This window comes from Salvia hispanica, chromosome 4, assembly GCF_023119035.1.
Source record: "Salvia hispanica cultivar TCC Black 2014 chromosome 4, UniMelb_Shisp_WGS_1.0, whole genome shotgun sequence".
Classification (NCBI taxonomy): Eukaryota; Viridiplantae; Streptophyta; class Magnoliopsida; order Lamiales; family Lamiaceae; genus Salvia; species Salvia hispanica.
This window is the reverse complement of record NC_062968.1, coordinates 41,156,947-41,177,694: the sequence shown is the minus strand read 5'-3', so window position 1 is coordinate 41,177,694 and position 20,748 is coordinate 41,156,947. Positions and strand designations below refer to the sequence as shown.

General features: G+C 39.6%; 1 protein-coding gene across 3 annotated transcripts; it reads left to right on the top strand.

Annotated features, from left to right (window-relative positions):
- The first annotated feature begins 328 nt into the window (after positions 1-328).
- LOC125185105 (basic leucine zipper 23) lies at positions 329-1,988 on the top strand. Of its 3 annotated transcripts, none has more exons than XM_048081582.1 (2): positions 329-665; positions 1,159-1,988. In XM_048081582.1, the coding sequence occupies exon 2, from the start codon at positions 1,173-1,175 to the stop codon at positions 1,761-1,763; it is 591 nt and encodes a 196-aa protein (XP_047937539.1). In that variant the 5' UTR covers positions 329-665; positions 1,159-1,172; the 3' UTR covers positions 1,764-1,988. The 3 variants fall into 3 exon arrangements, with proteins under 3 accessions (XP_047937539.1, XP_047937541.1, XP_047937540.1); XM_048081584.1 differs by having other exon boundaries at positions 602-665; positions 1,168-1,988; XM_048081583.1 differs by having other exon boundaries at positions 645-665; positions 1,148-1,988.
- Positions 1,989-20,748: the final 18,760 nt, after the last annotated feature.

Below are 20,748 nucleotides of genomic sequence, written 5' to 3'. Positions count from 1 at the left end.
AAATAATCTCACAACTCAATCCTATATTATATCTTGGTACTAGATAAAACTGAACACCACCTTAGAGTATAAAATAGTACTCCCTATGTTCCACAATAGAAGTCACATTTAGTGTGAATACAAGTTTTTAGAAATTTAAAGAATAGTGGATTATAAAAGTTAGTGGAATATGAGTCCATTTTTTTAATTGATTTTATAATAGAATGTGAGTGAAGTGAGTTATTGAGATGTGAGACTACTTATATAAAAGTTGACTCTTATTATAGGTCATATCAAAGTGACAAAAAGTGACTCTTGTTATGGGAAGAAGGGAGTAGTATAAGTTGACTTTAACATTTTTATAAAATGATGCAGAAGGCATGAAATAGGCTTTTATTTTTCTTTTTCTTGTGATCTTGATGCTTCCGCAAATCAAGAAATGAAGACAGATTTCAGTGTCGATGTGCGCAAGACACAGACAAAAGCAAATCAATTGATAATTTATTTGTAGTTTTTTTGTTTAGTGGAAGATGGCATCCTTGTGGTATTCTCTTGTCCCACAGGCTACAAGAATTCTGATTCTCTTTACCACTTTGATGAGATCAATAAAAGTTGTATAGTCTTTGCGTTTAAGCTCGAATTTTGTCTTCAGCTGCTCAGTTCTTGTGCGGGCTTCTCTGTATATGGTAAAACAAAAAAATTTCATTCTAAATGAATAATATTAGTAAACTTTTTGATTGATATATTTTGGTTTCTACTCTACGTAGCTAACCAAATTCTGGTACTGATATTTTAGTTAGTTCTTGATTCTATTTTTTTTTTTTTTTTGGTTCCTTGTGATGAATGACAAAAGTTCATGAAACAATGGTTAAAACTTGTTGATCGGTAAAGATTTGGAAAAATTTTAACTTCAATTTCGATTCTTTATCTAGGAAAGCAAAGATTTTTAAAAATTTATTATTTATTCTGCATTATGTATAATTGATATTAGCAAATTTTGGATTGATTTGCCTTTGTTGCTGATAAAATTATGATTCATTGTTAATTTTACTTATCTTTTGGTTTTCTTATATTAGTGAAAATACTGGTCATATGGATGATTACTTGCTTGATGAAGCTTTGTAAAATTTAGATTTGAATTTCTAAAATCTTAAAGTTGGTTAAGAAGTCTTCGATTAGGGATTGAAGAAATAATGGATGGTGATGGAGAGATCGAGGTTTCGGAGCATGTACTAGGCCCAAATTCAGATTCTTCTAGTAGTTTCCAAGCATCGCTCTCATCCGATCCGTTTCTTGATGATTTGTTGAGAAATTACGAAACCTGCAACCACACTCACACTTGCAATCCTCCCGGCCCGGATGCTAAACATACTCACACATGTTACCACACACACACTCGTGTCATCCCCTCCGAGGAGGATGAGAAGATCCCAATTTCTCGGCAAAGGAGGCATTTGGGGAATCGGGAGGCTGTGAGGAAGTATAGGGAGAAGAAGAAGGCACAAGCCGCTCATTTGGAGGAAGAAGCAAAGAAGTTGAGGCTCATGAACCAGGTTTTGATGGAGAAGTTGGAGAAGCGAGCCTTTCTTGAGGCGGAAATCTTGAGGCTTAGAACTCTTTTGCTTGGCATACAAGGGAAAGTAGACGACGAGTTGAGCAAGTTCCCCTTTCCGGATCAGTGCAACTCAATGAATAGTTCCGCGGGGACAGAATGTGTGAATAACTTAGGTTGCAGCTTGGCTGGTGCCATGATTCAATGTGAGGCTAACATTGAGCTATCTTGATAATGGTCACTTCAAGTGGGTGAGTAAAGGTACATTACAATGTGGTCATGCTTAAGAGCTTATAGGTAGAGACTAGAGTGTGCAGAGTTGTTTTTGGTTTTGAGTAAACAGATTGCTTATAAACGTTAGTTTGAACTTTTGATACAACCCTTGTATTGCTGAGGAAATTATGTACAACAAACTTTTGTTCCAAGTGTTAACTTTTTAAAAAATGTTGTAGATGTATATAGACGTCCATTATTGAGGTTGGCGTTCTGGTTTGCTTCTTTTAGTTGGCTTCTATTAACATGACCCTGCATTTGCATTGTGATCCTTATACCTCTTCCGTCACACATGAGTATGAGTATGCATTTTTGGTAGAGAACGGGTTTTAATGCACAATTAGTAATTAAAGAAATTTAAATTATATGACATGTATTTACATATCCAGATCTTACAGTTGGCTCGCTACGTCTCTCCATGGTTCTGTACTCTACCACAAATCTTCTAACCTAATCCCAAACTCAAATTCTGATTTTCATGTGGATGAAGCGTATAAAAAAATATCGGAACTAATCTAAAAGGGAAAAGAAATCTAAGTTCCAAACTAAGCTAAGGTTTCTGAAATCTGATTCTCTTTTTGTCGTTGATCTAGTCTAATATTTATATAGTTATAATAATGTGTTAGGTTAGGGATATACGAAGGTTGGATGGATTAAAATTGTTTGACTTTCACCAATTAAATGAAGTCCATTATTTTGTACCATCATAAAAAATAATTTTTATTGTCCGCCCAATTATATATTGTAATCCGGATTTCCACTTTACTTAATAAATTTCTCGTGTTCTAAAATATATGCATGAATTAATTTATGTCTGCGACGGACTTTATTTAATTAATATATATCCAAGAGTGGTCTAGTTCAAAATTAAATTTTATTTCTCATGTAATAAATTCCAATTGGTCGGGTTTCTGAATAATAAAATCTTTTCTTGAACTCCTTATCCGGATATTATCAAATCGGGACCCTACCACACAATTTAGTGCAATAACAATGCTAGCACCTCTAGATATTAATTACATCTTCCAATATATTAGGTATACTAGATTACATAAAACTAGCATCTATGGTAACACCCCGACTTTTTAATTGCACTAGAAAGGACATCATTTGTTAAAGACGACTTTCGCGTTTGTTTTCTTTTGTCGAATAAAAGAAAAATTTTACTTTTATGGATGAGCAAGAGAAATTCGTTTTGTGGGAATGATCGAGTACAATGTTATCTGTTGTCTTTTGTTTGAAGAAACATGTTTCATTGGGTGGCTTATTGGATGGAGATGATGTGTTTGCGTTGTTGATCGATTGAGCAAAGAGAGAATGTGTTTTGTCACTTGTAGAGGTGGCCAAACCAAACCGGACCGCCGGTTTCCAACCGGCGGTACGGAACCGGAACCAGAACCGGACGACGGTTCCGGTTTGAAATCCGGTTACGGTTACGGTTACGGGCCGGTTACGGTTCAAAAAGTAAGCAACCGGAACCGGCGGTTAACCGCCGATTCGGAACCGCCGGTTAACCGGGAATATGTAGCCGTTCGCCGGTAGGTTCGTAGGGTTGCAGGCGTAGGTCTGAAAAAGGACGGTTAATCGCCGGTTCGTGTCAGAAAACCGGTTTTGGTTTTGCTTATGATGACCCCGATGCTCTATCACAATTAGCCGACTTATACGGCTACGGCACAGGCTCAAGCTCAAGGCACACCTCAATGGGATCGGTAAGCGAGTTAGATTTTTATTTGGAAGCACGCCACCATACTTTAAGTGATGCAGGTCCTACACCCGCCCAAATCGATGTCCTAGAGTGGTGGGGAACACACGAGAAAGATTATCCCATACTTGCGTTAATGGCTAAGGAGATCTTTGCAGTCCCGGCTTCCACCGTTGCCGTCGAGTCCGCTTTCAGTGTTGGAGCATGTGTCTTGGACGTGAGAAGAAGCAAACTCTCCGCGAGAAATATGGAAGTTGTGATGTTACTTGATGATTAGGGAAAAGCTGCAAACAGAGCGCAAGAACCAGATTGGGATGCTCGTGAAGAGAGTGAGGAAACCTTCACCGACACCGAGGATGAAGGTGAAGAATCAAGGCCAACCGCCGTCAACCGCCAACCAACAAGGTAAGCAAGGTAAGAGAACTACGTGGACTTTGATTCCACAATGCAATTGAGCATTAAGGATACGTAGGCACCTCAACTTAAATTTTAAATTTAAGTTGAGCTCAAGTCCTTTTCCTTTTATTTCTTTTTTTTTTTCTAATTGTTTCAACTTTACTTTTAATATGTTTTTTGTAAATTGTAATTTTGTATTTAAATTTTAAATTCAAGTGTATAGTTGTATTGTTGTATTTTGTAACTTGTAAGTTGTAAGTTGTAACTTGTAATTGTATTATAGAAATACATTCAAAGTTTCAAATCAATAAAATTGCAATTCTTTATCGTTATCATTTATCGTTATCAATTATCTTTGGATTTTACTATAGAATTTAAAAGTTATAACTATAAAATTTAAAAAAAAAAAAAAAAATTGAACCGGAACCGCTGAAAAACTGGCAGTTATAAACCGGAACCGGAACCGGCGGTAATCGGCGGTTAAACCGAAACCGGATAACCGGTATCCGGGCCGGTTACAGTTCCACCAATCGCCGAACCGGAACCGGCGGTTTTTGAACCGTGGGACTCACTTGGAACAACATCAAGTTATTACGAGAGAATATGTTTCGTCACTTGAAATGAAATACTAACATGGGCCTACTCAAGTGAAGAGCTTAAAGTCCAATGTCCAATTTAACTACAAAAGTTGGGCCATTTAATTGATTTAGCTTACAATCATCATATTGAGCCCAATACGTCAATTATATTTGTTGAGCCCAAAATATTTCTTCCTTCACAAAGAGTGGCGTATTTTCTTCTCCAGGACCAGCAGCGTCTCTCAATCAGCTCAAAGAAGACTTCTGATTTTCTCCAACCCGTATACAAAAGGCCACCATATAAAAACTCAATTAACTTCACTCTTTCCCTTCCATAACGCCATTCTCAAAATTTTCTGTGCACAAATTCGCTCTCAAGCAGCAAAACAAAACAAGAGAAATTAGAGAGAGGGTAGAAAGGAGTAAGTTCGGAGTTGCAGCTGCTCACCAGGGGGCAGTTCGGCGCTGTGGGAAGAGGAGTCGGGCAGCAGGGCGCAAGGAGATGGTTTGCGGAGAAGCAGCAGCCGCTGAACTGGAGCGGGCTTGCGGTGATGCCATCGGGCTCTGAACGGCGACGCAAGGACGGTGACAGAAGCAATGGTGAACGGGTGACAGCCGCGAGAGGGAGATGAGTGCGGTGGACGTTCAGCATAACATTGAAGAAGATACTCCCTCATGTCCCCATTAAATGTTCCATATTAGTAAAAGTGGTTAGATAAAGTATAAGTGAAATGTTAGTCATACTTTTATATATAAATTTTATAATAAAATATAAATGAGAATGAGTTAATGGACATAGTCTACTATTGAAAAAGGTAAAAGTGAAATGAGACATTGATTGGGGACCGTCCAAATAAGGAAATATGAGATATTTAATGGAGCCCGGAAGGAGTAGCAAATAAAATATTCTGAATATATTATGTATTCATACATAGTATTATTCTTCTCTCAAATGCTTTCGTTGAACGTTGTTTCATTTTTGTTTTGGTATTGCTGAATATAGTTTCTTTCAGTTGTTGAAATATTGAGATTGGATACTCTATTTGAATGGTTAAAATTGCATGTTGATTCATGTTGCGAGCTCATTGATTGTTTCCCCTTTTTCTTCCCCGCTTCTTAAAATTTCCACTAGTCACGATTCAACCGAACTTATAGAAAGGGCAGTCGTGACACCTATTGATAAGTCAAAGTAGTGTATAACTAAAAACGTATATATACAAAGATTAAGATACTAATCACCAAGATTTCGTATTTATGTAGATTATAGTAAAGACACATCTCAACTTTTGATCCACTCAGTGCTATACCTGACCAATGTTAATAGTTTCGTTAGATAAGAAAATTTTGGAACAAAAACTGCAACATTTCACGGTAGATAGTCAAATCTTATCTAGGTGTTGAAATTGTTTTACTTCCGCAAGAAATCAACTGCATCACCAAATGCGTGACTTGCCTTTATTTTAGCAATGAATTATACCGCAAGTGTACGAGGTTATTATGGTAACAACAAGCATGAGTATCGTATCTACAAAATTAATTAGCTCCTCGAATCATAATCTTTTACTATTTAGACAATTCAAATGTGAGTGTGGTTTCTAAAATCTTAATTAGTTACTCCATCTGTCCCATAAAAATATGGCATATGATATGACATGAGAATTAAGACAAAATTGGTAAATTAAGAGAGAAGAGGAGAAATGTAGTTAAAGTAGTCTTAGTGGATAGTGGGACCCCATTATTATTAGTGTTTTAATGGTGGTATAAGTCGTAAATAACCTGATGTATGGGTTAACAAATTGGGATTAATTCCAAAAATGGAATGTACATATTTTTGTTTGACGGACGAAAATAGAATGTGCACATATTTTTATGAGATGGATGGTGTATTAATTTAAGAAAAATGATAAGAACGAAAGAAGGGATGATTTGGTGTTTAGAAAATATGAGAAAAAATATAGAGTTCTAGGATCCAACAACAACGACTTAGTATTGCTTTATATCAACAAATCTGTACCTTTGTGTCTCTAGGTTTATTATAAAAGTCGTTATCATAGAATAAGCTCTCTCTAAGTGTACCTAAACAGTTGATTAATATTAAAGTTTCCTTTCAATATTTCGAATCTAATTCCTATAGCTTCTAAGACTTAAGACCTCACTAAGGTATCCCCTTTCTTGAGTGCTAATAATCTAAGTTATGATTGTTTATTTAACCACGAAAAGCAACATATCTCTAGATTAACATTGACACACAATCATAATTCTAAAGCTGGCAAAACAAAAGAATAATAAAAGCAAAACAACAATCAAAATTATAAAAAGAGATAGGAAAAAGTTCAAATCAATTAATCAAATATAATAATAGTAGTCTTCAACAAAAATCTCCACAAAAAATGCTTTGCCACACAAGTCCAAAACGAAATATATTCATTAAGATCAAGTTCAACATAGGTGAAAAAAACTATTGCTAATTATCTCAGAGGTGAATCGAGCAGTGATAATCCTCCGTCTTGATGATGAAATTCTACACAACAGCTCTCTCCTTGCTCTTGGATGAAAACATCATGCTGAAAAATTACCTGAAAAACGTGCCCAATGCCTTTTATATTTAGGGCTGAAAAAAGACGGTGCATTCCAATGAATTGCTCAAATCGTTATGGGGCATCATAACATTCTGGCGAGTCGTTGGATGTGCACCTAGCGACAGGGACGGATCTAGAAAATGATCATAGAAGGGGCAAAAATACATATGGGGATATTCGAAGTGCTTGAGGAGGGGCATTTAAAGAAGAAACTAATATTAATTTTTTTCTACAATAGAATTTATACATAGATATGAAATTTTGAGGGAAGGCATTTGCCCCTCCTCCTTGCACATTAGATCCGTCCCTGCCTAGCGAGTTGCCAGAAACTCTGGTTCATCGGCAGTTACGGTGAGTGAATTGGAGTGCACCTAGCGAGTCGATTGGTGTTATCCCAGCGAGTCGCTGGGACCTCCAGTCGGACAAACATCATGCGATCCACTTTCTCATCCATTTTCACCTAATTAAGCTATCTTTTTCTACGCATCTAGCACTAAACGGTCAAAATACTAAACAAATAGATAAAAAAAGACATAATATTGCTACGTCTTGGCCAAATATATAGTAAATCGAGCAATATCAAATATCTAAGCATATGGAAAAACCAAGTATATCACTGTGATGACCTATTCAAAACATTATGTTACGACCTCTCCACTACTAAGTCTACAATGTAGAAGACCTTGACTTGTTTACTTATTAAAGTTATCATTTATAAAACCGAATATATATTAATATGAATAACCTACATCATGACAGAAACATAATTATTCTCATTAATGGAGTAAAAAGAATGTAGAGTTTTATATATACAAAACAACTCGAAACATTTTTACAATCTATAAACCCTAACAAAAGCGGTAGAGTTTTATATATACAAAATAACTCGAAACATTTTTACAATCTATAAACCCTAACAAAAGCGGTAGAGTTTTATATATACAAAATAACTCGAAACATTTTTACAATCTATAAACCCTAACAAAAGCGGTAGAGTTTTATATATACAAAATAACTCGAAACATTTTTACAATCTATAAACCCTAACAAAAGCGAAAAGTACGTTTCAGTTGTTGTTGTCCAAAGATGTGGCATATCACATGACTACAACAACATCGACAAAGGAGATGATGAACATCTTCAAGGAGATGTATTAGAAACCATCAATAAGATAGAGTTCAATATTATTACCGTGTAAATGGACTTGGTTAATACTCCCTCTGTTCCTCTATAATAGAGATGTTTCTTTTCGGTACGGAATTTGAGAAAAATTATTTTAGGTGAGTTAAGTAAAGGGATAATAAAGTAGAAAGGAAAAAGGTAGAGAGATGGAGAGAGAATAAAGTAAAAGAGAATAGATTTATTGTTTATTTTCCAAAAAAAGAAATGACTCAACTACATAGGAACAACCCAAAAAAGAATACGACTCAGCTACGGAGTGACGAAGTGAGTGTAAAATTCACTAATGAAATTTGTTCCCTAATTTTCCTATGGTCTTTGCCAAAAAATTTGGATTGGTATAGTGACAGTTATAGTTATCAGTGCCGTAGAGACAAAAATGATGGTTGACAACACAGAGAACCAAAATCATCTGCTTCGGGGTCGCACAACGTATGGAACATAGAGATATATCAAAGGGAAATAGAGTTGTGCAAGATAAAAATCGAGTATGAATTTGGATCAAGTTAAATGATGGAGTTGTGATGTTTTTTTGTAGTTTGAAAATTAGCGTGAGGTGCCCAAAATATAGAAAGACAAAAAGACATAAAATGCTACCATGTCTGATGATAATGGAGAGGCTTTAGTCTTTAGTACAATACGTCTGATGGTATAATGTGAATTCAATTATGGAGCGTCGTTATATTAATGCAGCAATGTGCACGTAGTGGAAAACTGTTTCTGGTGATTTTGGGAAGGTCCATCTGGTTGATGAAGATCCCTTCGATAGTGCGGGTAAATTAAATGTGAAGGTAGTGACATGCAGTGGATCCGTGATATAACTGAATTGAGTCTGACATATCCTTGAATTAAAGATAAAATTTGTTTTCAATTGGACAATATGATGTGGAAGGTACACTGTGACGTTTGGTTGTAGTAATTGGAAGATTGCTGAGTGAGCTATGATAGTAGTTTGAGGTAAGAAGACGCCACAACTAACTTCAAAGATTGATCTGGGAGGAGAAGCAAGTAATCTGGCATTGTTGTCTTGCCCACGTACTAAAAGTAATGGTCAGTACCAAGATATTCAATCATTGAGTGTCATACTAATAAGAAACACGAGTTTTGGTTTTGGTTTTATTAATACTCGAGAAGAAACAAATAAAAAATAGTGTAAAAATAATGGTTTAAATTCAGGTGAAAAAAGGAATTCTAGGGATGTAACGAAAATGGATCTTAATGTTGACATACATCATTGTTTACCTAAGATGTGCCAATTGTGATTGATCCATCAATATTTACCTAAGATGTTGAAATGAATATTTTAGTGTATTTGAGCCTTTTAAACTAAAACACCGACATCACTCAATGTGGTCTCGACGGATCTATTTTATGAAATTATTTTGGCATGTGTTCACTGAGTAATACTCATCCATGCATGTGTTTTAAAAATATGCAGGTTCAATATGACAAGTCGTGGTGAGTGTTGAGTGGAGCCTCTGAAGTCTACTCGATGTCTTGTATCGAATGAGTCATTTCTTCATGACGTTGTTCTTTTTCTTAAATGCTTCCGCTAAGACTTTTTTTTAGTTATTTCGAATAATGTTGCTTTTGCTCTTAGATACATTAAACTTACATAATCTTAAATCTCCTCAGTCGTGATCAACCATTCTCTCTATCGTTAGAAAGAGCGGGTAAGATAGTTGCTCTCAAACGAGCAGCCCAGCCATGCCCATCCCGACATCTCCGTTCCTCGTGTGTGCCACGCTAGGGCTCCGGCTTTCAAGCTCTCGCTCATCTATGTGTTGCCCCAGATCATCGTCGTCCCTCAGCTCACAACGAGCTGTCATCTCTTTTCTAAGATCATACGTAGTGCGATCTGTCTCGGTACAATCGCCGATGGATCGCACTTCTCGTATTCTCTCAAATTCAAGTTCGTTTTGAGTTCGAATGTTCTTCATGTTCTTGATACATAAATATAAATCTAACTTGAAAAACACGCTTTGAAATCAAATAATCATGCATGCAACAAAAGAACGAAATTAAATCTAAATAATCAGGGCCTAAAAACAGGCCCTGATACCAATTAATGGGGTTTACAATGGGAAAACAAATAAATTGGAGTTTGATCTATTAAGCAGCTTATTTAGAGTAAATCGTTCGTGTAAATAAACATGTATCTTTCATAGAACTACATGTATCTTGCATAGAACTTAAATTTAATCATTCTTTTGATTAATTAAAACCTAAGCATGTATCTGAATGATTTTCCAAAAGAATAGAAGATAACTTGTTCATTCTCCATGTGATGATCTTGAATACTGGACCACAAATCTTTTGACTTTATCTCAAACTCGTACCTCGATTTTAGAGTGAGCTAAACCCATCAAAATATATAGGTCTTGAATGGAGAAGAGGCAGAATCATACTTAAAGAGGGATAGGAATTTTCAATCCCTATGTGTACCAGGGGAGGGACGAAAATTTTATGAGACTAATGTCTATATGTTTGCCTATTCATCTATTTGACTATAAATGATTCAATTGAGCATCAAGTTAGTACAAGTCCAAACAGAATATTGATAAGGCTCGTTTTATGCATCGGTTCTGGGGTGAATCTCTATACTATCTGGGAACTAATGTGTGATTTTGAGTTCAAGTGCGTAGAAATCTGCCAGGTTTCGAAGAATGTGCAAATCAAACCGGCAGACGGAGAATCATGGAGATTTGAAGTGAAAACCTTAAGTCGCCTAACTGATCAAGTGGAATCATGAAGATGGCGGCCTGAGCTAGAGTGAAGAGAGAATATTCCAAGAGATCCTGTTGAGGGCACAAGCCTCAAATCCGAGGAAGGAGTGCCCTAGGGATTAGAGCCCTCGGCCTCCCTATATAAAGGGATGAGGTGAAAAAGGAAATGAGTGAGTTTGGGAGGGGGGGTGCTCATTTTTGAGCTTCTCTTAGCTCGCTCTTAGCTCACATCACTTCAAATCGAGTTTATAAATCTACGCACTTGGAAGGAAGTAATTCTTGCTGGTGTTGGTGTTGTTGTACGTTGTTGTCATAGTGTCTCACCGTCCTACGAGGGCGAAGAAACAATCCTAAATTTCTGCCTAGTTTTAATTTCATACTTTGAGACAATTGCTACATTTTGGATATTTCGTAGTTCGTTTGTGTGATTGCTGTTACCGAAACTGAATGTTTGTCTTTTGATCTTGCTGAAGTTGTTTGAATTTTAAATCATGGATGTTTTTGTTTGTGTTTTGCGTTGTGTAGCTCGTTTACATTTTGTTGGATGCTTTTCGCAATTGATAGTTTTAGGAGGTTGAGACCTAGTTTATTTACGTTCTATTTCATAGATCTGAGTTTGGTTTTTGTTAGTTTCGGAAGATCCATGTTAGATTGAGCTGATGAGGAGTCCTCTGTTCGATTTTTGCAAGATTATGGTTTATTACCGTTCATTTCTTGATTTCACTTGGTCAAGTAGATTAGATTTGGGGGTTATGGTTTAAATTTCCCATTTACACTTGCTTTCTAATTGGCTATGTTTAATGATGTCTGGAATCCTGTATATGCTCTTTCTCGTCGATCACATGAAGAAGATGAAGTAATTAGTTGTTAGGGTCCAGATCTGCAGCTTTTACACCACCTTTGCATTTCGGCAGCTTTTGCAGAATTTGTTAGTTAAGGGATTTGGTCCCCACTTGCTTTTACCTTTTGTTTAGCCATTTCGGGAAAGTTTTCAATATGATTCTCTTTTCGTCGTATTTTTAGTAGTTAGCGTAAATTCAAGTCCTAGTTACTTTTCCGTCCCATAGCGTGGTTTTCGTTTGTTAATCCAGTTGATCAGTTAGGAGTTATCGTAGGTAGATCAAACCTTAGCATAGCTCAGTCCAGTTGATGAGTCAAAAATCATAAGTGATCAATCAGTCCTTGCGCAGCTAGTTTAGTTGATCAACTAGATTAGCTTCTTTTGAATCCGCCCTAGTCAAGTAGACAAAATCTTAACCCACTCTTAAAGCGTGGCAACAGCCATCCCAAAATGCCCGCGACACATGTTGAAACACTTTCATCTCTGTGGGATTCGACCCTTACTTCCCTTTACTAGCTAATAGTATTGTGGGTTAAGGCTTTGAAGGATCCTCGTTCTAGGATTGCACGTCCGACGACACATAGATTGACCTTTAGGATTCGCCTTGATCAGTTAGATTTCTGCCGCTTGATCCGTCTGCAAATTTTCGCTTAACATTTTAAGGCGTGTCTGCTGGATCAGTTAGTCGATGTCCTCTTGAGCGGTTTGCTTAATTTTTGATTATCAATCATGATCAATTAAGTGTGTGCAATTCGAGAAAGACGTAATATTTAAATAAATAAGAAGCAAAATGAGTCTAAGTCTTCTGCATAGTAGACGAGTTGTGAGCGGCGTTCACAGTAGATAACTTATCGGTTCTTGCTGAAGGAAAATTGTTTCACAACCTAGATAGGCTTGGACCACCTATCGCGAAAGGTTGCAACGTAAGTCCGAAAGTTTCCTTACCTAAGGAAATGAACAATGTCGGTGTGGTATAGCACTGAAAGGATCAAACAGTGAGATAAGTCTTTCTTGGCTATTTAGTGAAAGACGAGGTCTTGGTGATTGTCGTTTCTTAATCATTGTTGACATAACATTGATCATACAATATTAATTGAAATCTACTTTGACTTATCAAATGGTGAGGGTATTTCGTTGCCTAAGAATCCTGATAGATTGGGTAATGATCATTGAAGAGCTGACTTAGAAGCTAATGATGGTTAGCGAAAGCGTGTTCTAAAAAATAATGAAGAAAACCCTCGGTCCAGGAAATCCGCTAGACACTGGATCTAGGAACTCAGAGAACCTTGAGCTACCTGTCGTTGGGCACACAATCACTCCCTTAACTCCCTCTTCAAAACCCTCAACCCGCTTTAGATAGGATAACTAGTACATGGAAGTAGGGATCGAATCCACAGAGATGAATGCGCAAGTAAACATGTTCGAAGACTCGGGGACTATTTTTTTGGCTGCTGCCACACAACTTTTGGGGTTGAGCTTTAATTCCTAGACTTGGTAATTGAAATATTCTACTCTAACAGATAGATTTAGGCAGAGACATAAAAGCATGCATATTAACCGAAATAGAGCGAGACAATTGCCAGATCGAACGAACAGTTTCCTAAATTAACCTAGACCTGGGAAAGAAACTAGACGTGGGGACCATTTTCTGAAAAGGTAGAGTACGACTAAAAAGCTGCAAAATACAAAGTATCCAACGATAGTAATAGACAAGGTCGAGCCTCGAACAGCGAGGGCTCGGCGAATACCAAAAGTAGACAGAAAAATAAAAGACAATCGTTTCTTCGCCTCCGTGGAGACGGTGTTGCACCCAAATTTCCGATGAAATGAGAACCCCCCTACGATTTTCCCCAAGTGTGTGAGTGTGTATAAAAAGTAGAAAACTAAGCTAGGAACTGGAAAAAGTTTTTCTCATGTTGATTGCGTGCTCCTTTTTATAATGGATAGAGCTTCTAGACTGTTCTTGTAATGCCCATTTTGCCCTTCGATTCGATGCTCTTTTGTCTAGCGCTCTTCCTTGTTCAACTCATTTTTCCTGCCAGCTTCCTCCACCAGGCGATCTCTGTTCGATTTTCTCTACTCACCTGGCTCAAAAAGGTTTGTTAGACCCGGAAAATCACATAATTTATCCCTCTAACCAATGCATGAAATTAGCCTTATCAAACTGCTCACACTTAAAACATACTTGTCCTCAAGTATAAAGACAAGAAAAGAGAAATAAGGCGAATTTCAATGCATGGTTATTCCCTGACCAAAGAGAACTCCTACACCTAGACACTAATCATGAAGGAAAAAGAAAAAACAATAACACTTAATAAAACACATAGGCATGAATTAGTTCAGATTTTGGGCAGCTGTCCCCACAAGTTTAAGGTCAATCCAATAGTCTACACTCTCCAAATCCTCCCCTTCCCTTCTTCGACCTAATCGGTTTGTCAGCTCGTCCAGATAGCCATTAGCCTGCTAATTGTTAGATTCGCTCGATCACTCATTCCTCACCAGGGATGTTAGGATCAATCGCTCATAGTTAGTTCTTGCAACTGATGTTTCGGGTTATGAGAATTTTCTCCTTCTACCCTCCTTTCCTAATTTTTTCTCCTGGACTTCGTCCAGCTTATACATCCTCTTTTCCTGTTCGTCCAGATTTTTTCTTTATTTTTATTTTTATTTTTATTTTTATATTTTCCTCCTCTGGTCTTTGTCCAGCTTATGCCTCCAGGTTTGAAATTCTTTCTCTTTCTTTTTTTTTTTTTTTATTTTCTTAATATCTCCTCTCTAAATTCTTCTCCCTAAGCATCAGGTAGCAGCCCCTTTTATTATGTTAGCACTCAATGTTAAGGCTTCTAACTCACATTAATAGTGGGGCTTCACAATTAGGTCAGCTAATGCAGCTTCTATCGTTCTTGCCTCCTTCAAACCGATTTTAGCTTATCAAGGAAAGAGACATCAAAGTTGTAGTGCATCCTATCTTCAATTACTCTCCCTAAGGGAATCTTGCCTTATTATCCTTGTTAATTCATGCTTAAAACACATAACCTAAAAAAAACTAGAACTCCTAGACCTAAGAATTTCTTCACATGCTGAGCACATACTGCACTAACTCTCCCACTTCACTCCAGCTTGTTCCCAAGCTATCCTAGTGAAGGGGGGAAATGAGGGAGTTGGTGCACACAATCAAAATAAAACGTATTAAAACTTCTCACACTTAAACCGAACAACGGGCTAAGTGAGAGACAACAAAGACATAACAGGAACAAACATACTGAATATATACACAACTTCTCACACTTAGACAAAGAATTGGGCTAAGTGGGAGATGAACACCTAATCACAAAAAAAAAAAACATGCTTAAGAAACATATAAACTTCTCACACTTAGACCAAAGATTGGGCTAAGTGGGAGAACACAAGATAAAAATTAAACATGCTCAGCACAAACAACACGGATATACAAAAACAGAAAACAAAATGAAATGACTGAAATGTAAAATTTACTTGGTTAACGGGGGGATTCAATTCTGGGTCAATTTCCCTTGGGAGCCAGACTTGGATGGTATGCTGGGGCGGTTCACTTTCACTTTCTTCTTTGCCAGCGACGCCGACGCTTCCTCTTCAGTAATAACGGGGTCTCGACAGGGGTTTCTTCACAGAGACAGACGCCAAGGATGGAGACACGAGTGGGGCTACCGAAGGCTTGGAGAGGGGTGGAAGCTGCTGTTGGGAGGAACTTCCCGGACCGGGCTGTCGGTTCTCCTTGATGTGGGGAAACATCTCTCCCAACCATACTGTCATTTTCTGCATAAGCTCGACCGCCTCGGTCATCCTCTCATTCTGGGCAGATGAGCGTCCAGCCAGGGTATCCAAACTCCCTTTGATCTCCTGTAGCGCCTTCTTGACTTCCCAAATATCTCCTCTCACCACGGCCATTTCTTTCCGCAGCTCCGTCACGTCCTCATTCACCACGTCTTCCACCAGCTCCGGTTCACGCTTTACCTTGTCCACGTTGGCCCCTATGTTGTAGAAACACAACTCCTTCCCTTCCATGTGTAAGAGCCCTTTGTTGAAAAAGTACTCCATGCTGAATAGCTCCGGGGGCTCACACATTGTGACACTCGACTCTGCCTTCCCAATCTTCATGACGAAGTTGCGCTCTATGTAGGCGCCTAGAAGGTGGCAGGTGTACATGTGGCGGGAGGGGTTGGCAGTCATCTGATGGCAGGCCTGGGCTAACCAATATCCAAGGTGAACCTTGATGCGTTTAGACATGCACCCAGTAAAGTATAGCTCGGTGGTGGTGATGCTGGAGCTGGTCGTGCCCATCAGATTGTACCCGATGAATTCTTAGGGATTTCTCCCTCAGCAGATGGTGAACTTGGGGTTTCCCCGTAAATTTAATAGGAGTCTCCTCCTCAGGTTTGTTAGGGATTTCTCCCTCGGACACAACTGGGGTTTTCCCCTCAACAAGCAAAGTCGGGGTTGCCCCCTCAGAATCAAACGGGGTTCCCCCCTCCACATATAAACTCGGGGTTTTCCCTTCCACATTCTAAGAAATAGGGGTTCTCCCCCCCCCTCCACAATTTCAACCACAGGGGTTTCCCCCTCCATCAACTGTAAATCAGATGCTTTACCTTCACTTGCGACTCCATCTAAAGAGTGATCCACCGCCATCCTGTCAATTTCGTCTGCAAATCCGCTGACGCTTTCCTCCTCGAGTTCGATGCCACCTTTACCCTGTTCTGCAATGTCTGGGTTCGGCCCAGTTTCTGCACGAGTCGGATCTGGGGTTTTGGAGTCCTCTGGGTTTGAACTCAGTGGTTGGGCCACTGATTCTTCAGGAATTTCCGGCGGTTTCTGGCGGAACATCGAGAAACGGGAGAAAAGCTTCTCGGCCTCTTCCTTACTCCCGAACTTCTCCTCCAGTTCCTTCAAGAATGCCTCCTCATCGGGACTTTTGATGGTAGAGGAATCTGGCACAGAAGTCGGATTCCATTCTTAAAGTATATCGAGCGCCGAGAAGGTCGGCTGAGCCGGCGGTTGTTTGGCGGCTGGGTCTCCCTGTGGTTGCCTGTGTTTTCTTCATGGTTACCTGCAGACTCACAATTTTCTGGGGTAGATTTGGTTAGGGTTAGAAACGATTTGAGGGAAAATTATTTAGAGAGAGAATTATGAGAGTAGAGGGAAAAGTGAACGATTGATTCTGATTGAAAATCAAATATCTCCAGCCTTTTTCAGAGTGGCAGGCGAACGGTTGCAATATGATGCAAGCAACTGTACGTTCCTCGAAAAGCGGAATTCGAATTTCAAAAGGCAACCGCCTTCTCTCCTATCTGCAAGGCTCTTCCTCCCCTAGCAATTTAGAACACAAGAAATGAAACACCAAATTCCTGGGTCGGAGATCATGAGTGACAAAGCAATTTCTCCAAGGAGTTTGGTGCTTCGAAAAATATTTTTGGAAGATTAAAATTTTAATTTGTTTGGATTTTCTTGTTTTTAGAAAGCAACTGAACTATTTACATAGCAAATGAGTATCCTCAAGATTTCCTAGGTCAGTGCAAAAATAAATTTTTGTTTCCCACTTTACCTGACCTAGGAATTCATTAAGGATATCCACTTGCCTGACCATCCTAAGAAACAATAGCAGATGCATGTAGTGGCGTCTCTTCCACCACATGCATATCTGTATTATCTCTGTATACCTTCACTCTGTGCCCATTTACCAGGAAAGGAACTGAGTTTGGGGCGCTTCCTTGAATCTCTACAGCTCCATTTGCTCGAAGGCCAATGATCGTGTATGGCCCTATCCACTTGGATTTCAACTTACCAGGCATTAGCTTCAGCCGGGATTGAAAAAGGAGTACTTTCTGCCCTACACGAAGTTCCTTGACTCGGAGATTCTTATCATGCCAGAGCTTTGTTCTTTCTTTATACCACATGGCCGAGTCGAATGCCTCCAGTCTTAGTTCCTCTAATTCCTGTAGCTGCAGTTTCCGTTCCTCTTCACAGTCCTGTGCCTTCATATTCATCTCTTTCACAGCCCAGTAAGCCCTATGCTCCACTTCCACGGGCAAATGGCACATCTTCCCGAACACCAATCTGTACGGTGACATCCCGATTGGCGTTTTGTAAGCAGTCCTATATGCCCAGAGAGCATCGTCGAGGTGCTTACTCCAATCTTTCCTTGTGGTGTTCACCATCTTTTCCAAGATGTTTTTGATTTCTCTGTTCGAAATCTCTGCTTGACCATTCGACTGGGGATGATAGGGTGTGGATAACCGATGATGTACACCATACTTTCTCATCAAAGCTTCTATTGTGCGGTTACAAAAATGCGTACCTTGATCCGAGATGATGGCTCTGGGCACCCCATACCTGTTGAAAATATTGGCCCGCAGAAATTTAGCTACCTCCTTTGACTCGCAGGTGGGTGTAGCCTTTGCTTCTATCCATTTGGATACGTAATCTACCGCAACCAAAATGTATGTATTCCCATATGAAGATGGGAAAGGGCCCATAAAGTCCATGCCCCAAACATCGAAAATCTCACAAACTATTATCGGATTTTGCGGCATCTCATCTCTTCTAGAAATTCCCCCGGTCAGTTGACATCTCTCACAGACTTGACAAAATTCAAAAGAGTCCTTGTTCAGAGTCGGCCAATAAAATCCACTGTCCAAAACTTTCCTGGCAGTTTTCCTAGGCCCAAAATGCCCCCCACAGGCTAAAGCATGGCAGTGGTTCAAAACATCTTTCTGTTCCCACTCCGGGATGCATCGTCGGATAACCTGGTCTGAGCACATCTTCCAGAGGTAGGGATCATCCCAGAAGTAGTATTTGGCTTCACTCTTCAGCTTCATTCTCTGGGCCCGGGAAATTTCGTGGGACCCTGGTAGTTCTCCAGTGACTAAGTAATTGGCCAGGTCAGCGAACCATGGCTCTGCATTCATCGGACGCTTCCCCCTGTCTGATGTTCCTAGACCTGTTGCTGTGAACACTGCTTCCCAGTCAATAGACCTAGCAGACTTCCATATATAATAAAGATGTTCCTCGGGGAAGGCATCCGGTATGGCTTCATCCGTATCCCCTTGGAATATTCGGCTCAGATGATCTGCAACTTTGTTCTCCGTCCCTTTCTTGTCTTTTACCTCCCAATCAAATTCTTGCAGCAACAGCACCCATCTAATCAACCTTGGCTTAGACTCCCTCTTGGCCAGGAGATACTTAATCGCAGCATGATCAGTGTAGACTATTACTTTCGACCCTAGCAGATACGGTCGAAATTTCTCGAATGAGTACACCACTGCCAGCATCTCTTTCTCTGTGGTATCATAGTTCTTCTGAGCCTGGTTGAGGGTCTTCGAGGCATAAAAAATGACATAGCTTTTCCCGTCAATCCTTTGACCTAGGACTGCTCCTACTGCAAAATCACTCGCATCGCACATTACTTCGAAGGGGTAATTCCAGTCTGGTGCGCGGATTATCGGGGCGGAGACAAGTCTATCCTTCAGCATCTGGAACGCCTTCTTGCATCCTTCATCAAAATCAAATTCCACATCATTGTGCAAGAGATGCGTTAGCGGTTGGGCAATTTTTGCAAAATCCCTGATGAACCTCCTATAGAAACCTGCGTGACCCAGGAACCCTCTAACCTCCTTTCTGATTCGTGGGGTAGGGTAGTTTCGAGATTACATCCACCTTGGCTTTATCCACTTGAATCCCTCTCTCGGAGACTACATGGCCGAGGACTATTCCTTCAGGTACCATGAAATGGCATTTTTCAAAGTTTAGGACTAAATTCTTCTCTTGACACCTTCTCAACAGTAGATCTAAATTGGCCAAGCATGCATCGAAGGAATTTCCATACACCGTGAAATCATCCATAAAAATTTCAATGCATACCTCCAACAGGTCTGAGAAGATGCTCATCATACAGCGCTGGAATGTTCCCGGTGCATTGCATAGTCCAAACGGCATTCTTCTATACGCATAAGTACCAAACGGGCAGGTAAAAGTTGTCTTCTCCTGATCTTCCGGATCCACATATATCTGGAAGTATCCACTGTATCCATCTAGGAAGCAAAAATATTGCTTTCCAGCCAACCTTTCCAACATCTGGTCAATGAATGGCAAAAGAAAATGATCCTTTTTAGTGGCTTCATTAAGCTTCCTGTAATCAATGCACATTCTCCATCCAGTCACCAATCTAGTAGGCACCAATTCATTCTTATCATTTTCCACAACTTGTATTCCTGACTTCTTTGGTACCATGTGAACTGGGCTGACCCATTCGCTGTCTGGAATGGAGTAAATAATCCCCAAGGATAGCAACTTCAACACTTCCTTCAGAACTTCTTCCCTCATGTTTGGGTTTAGCTTGCGTTGTGGGTCTCTACGCGCCTTCGCCCCCTCTTCCAGTCGGATGTGGTGCATGCAGAGATCAGGGCTGATTCCCACCAGGTCGGAGAGCATCCACCCTATGGCCTTCTTGTTCCTCCGGATTACTTCCAATAGATCATTCTCCTGTTCCGCTGTCAAGTGGCTGTTGATTATCACTGGGAATGTTTCATCTTCCCCAAGGTAGGCATACTTCAGGGTCTCGGGTAGTTTCTTCAACTCCTTCTTTGGTGTGATGGCTTCCTGGGGCAGGGGGTTTTTCTCCAGACTCTTTGTTGCTATCTCATCCAAGTTTGTTCCCTCGTCTGGACCTTTAACCTGAACAGACCCCGTAGACTCGAATGACAGTGGTTGGTGGAAGAATGCCATGATCGCTTCATTGATCTGTTCATCTGTCAGGTTCCGAGTTAATAGGGTTTCACACCATCCTGCCACCTCCTTATCAACAGACTGGCTCAGCTCCGAATTGTTAAACTATTCCTGCATTAATTCAGTCTCAAGATATTCCTGGACCAGGGGGTTAATTGTTGGGGTTTGTATACTAAAAGATGC

Excerpts from the sequence above, each read along its gene's own strand:
- LOC125185105 (XM_048081582.1), top strand. The coding sequence starts at position 1,173 with ATGGATGGTGATGGAGAGATCGAGGTTTCGGAGCATGTACTAGGCCCA.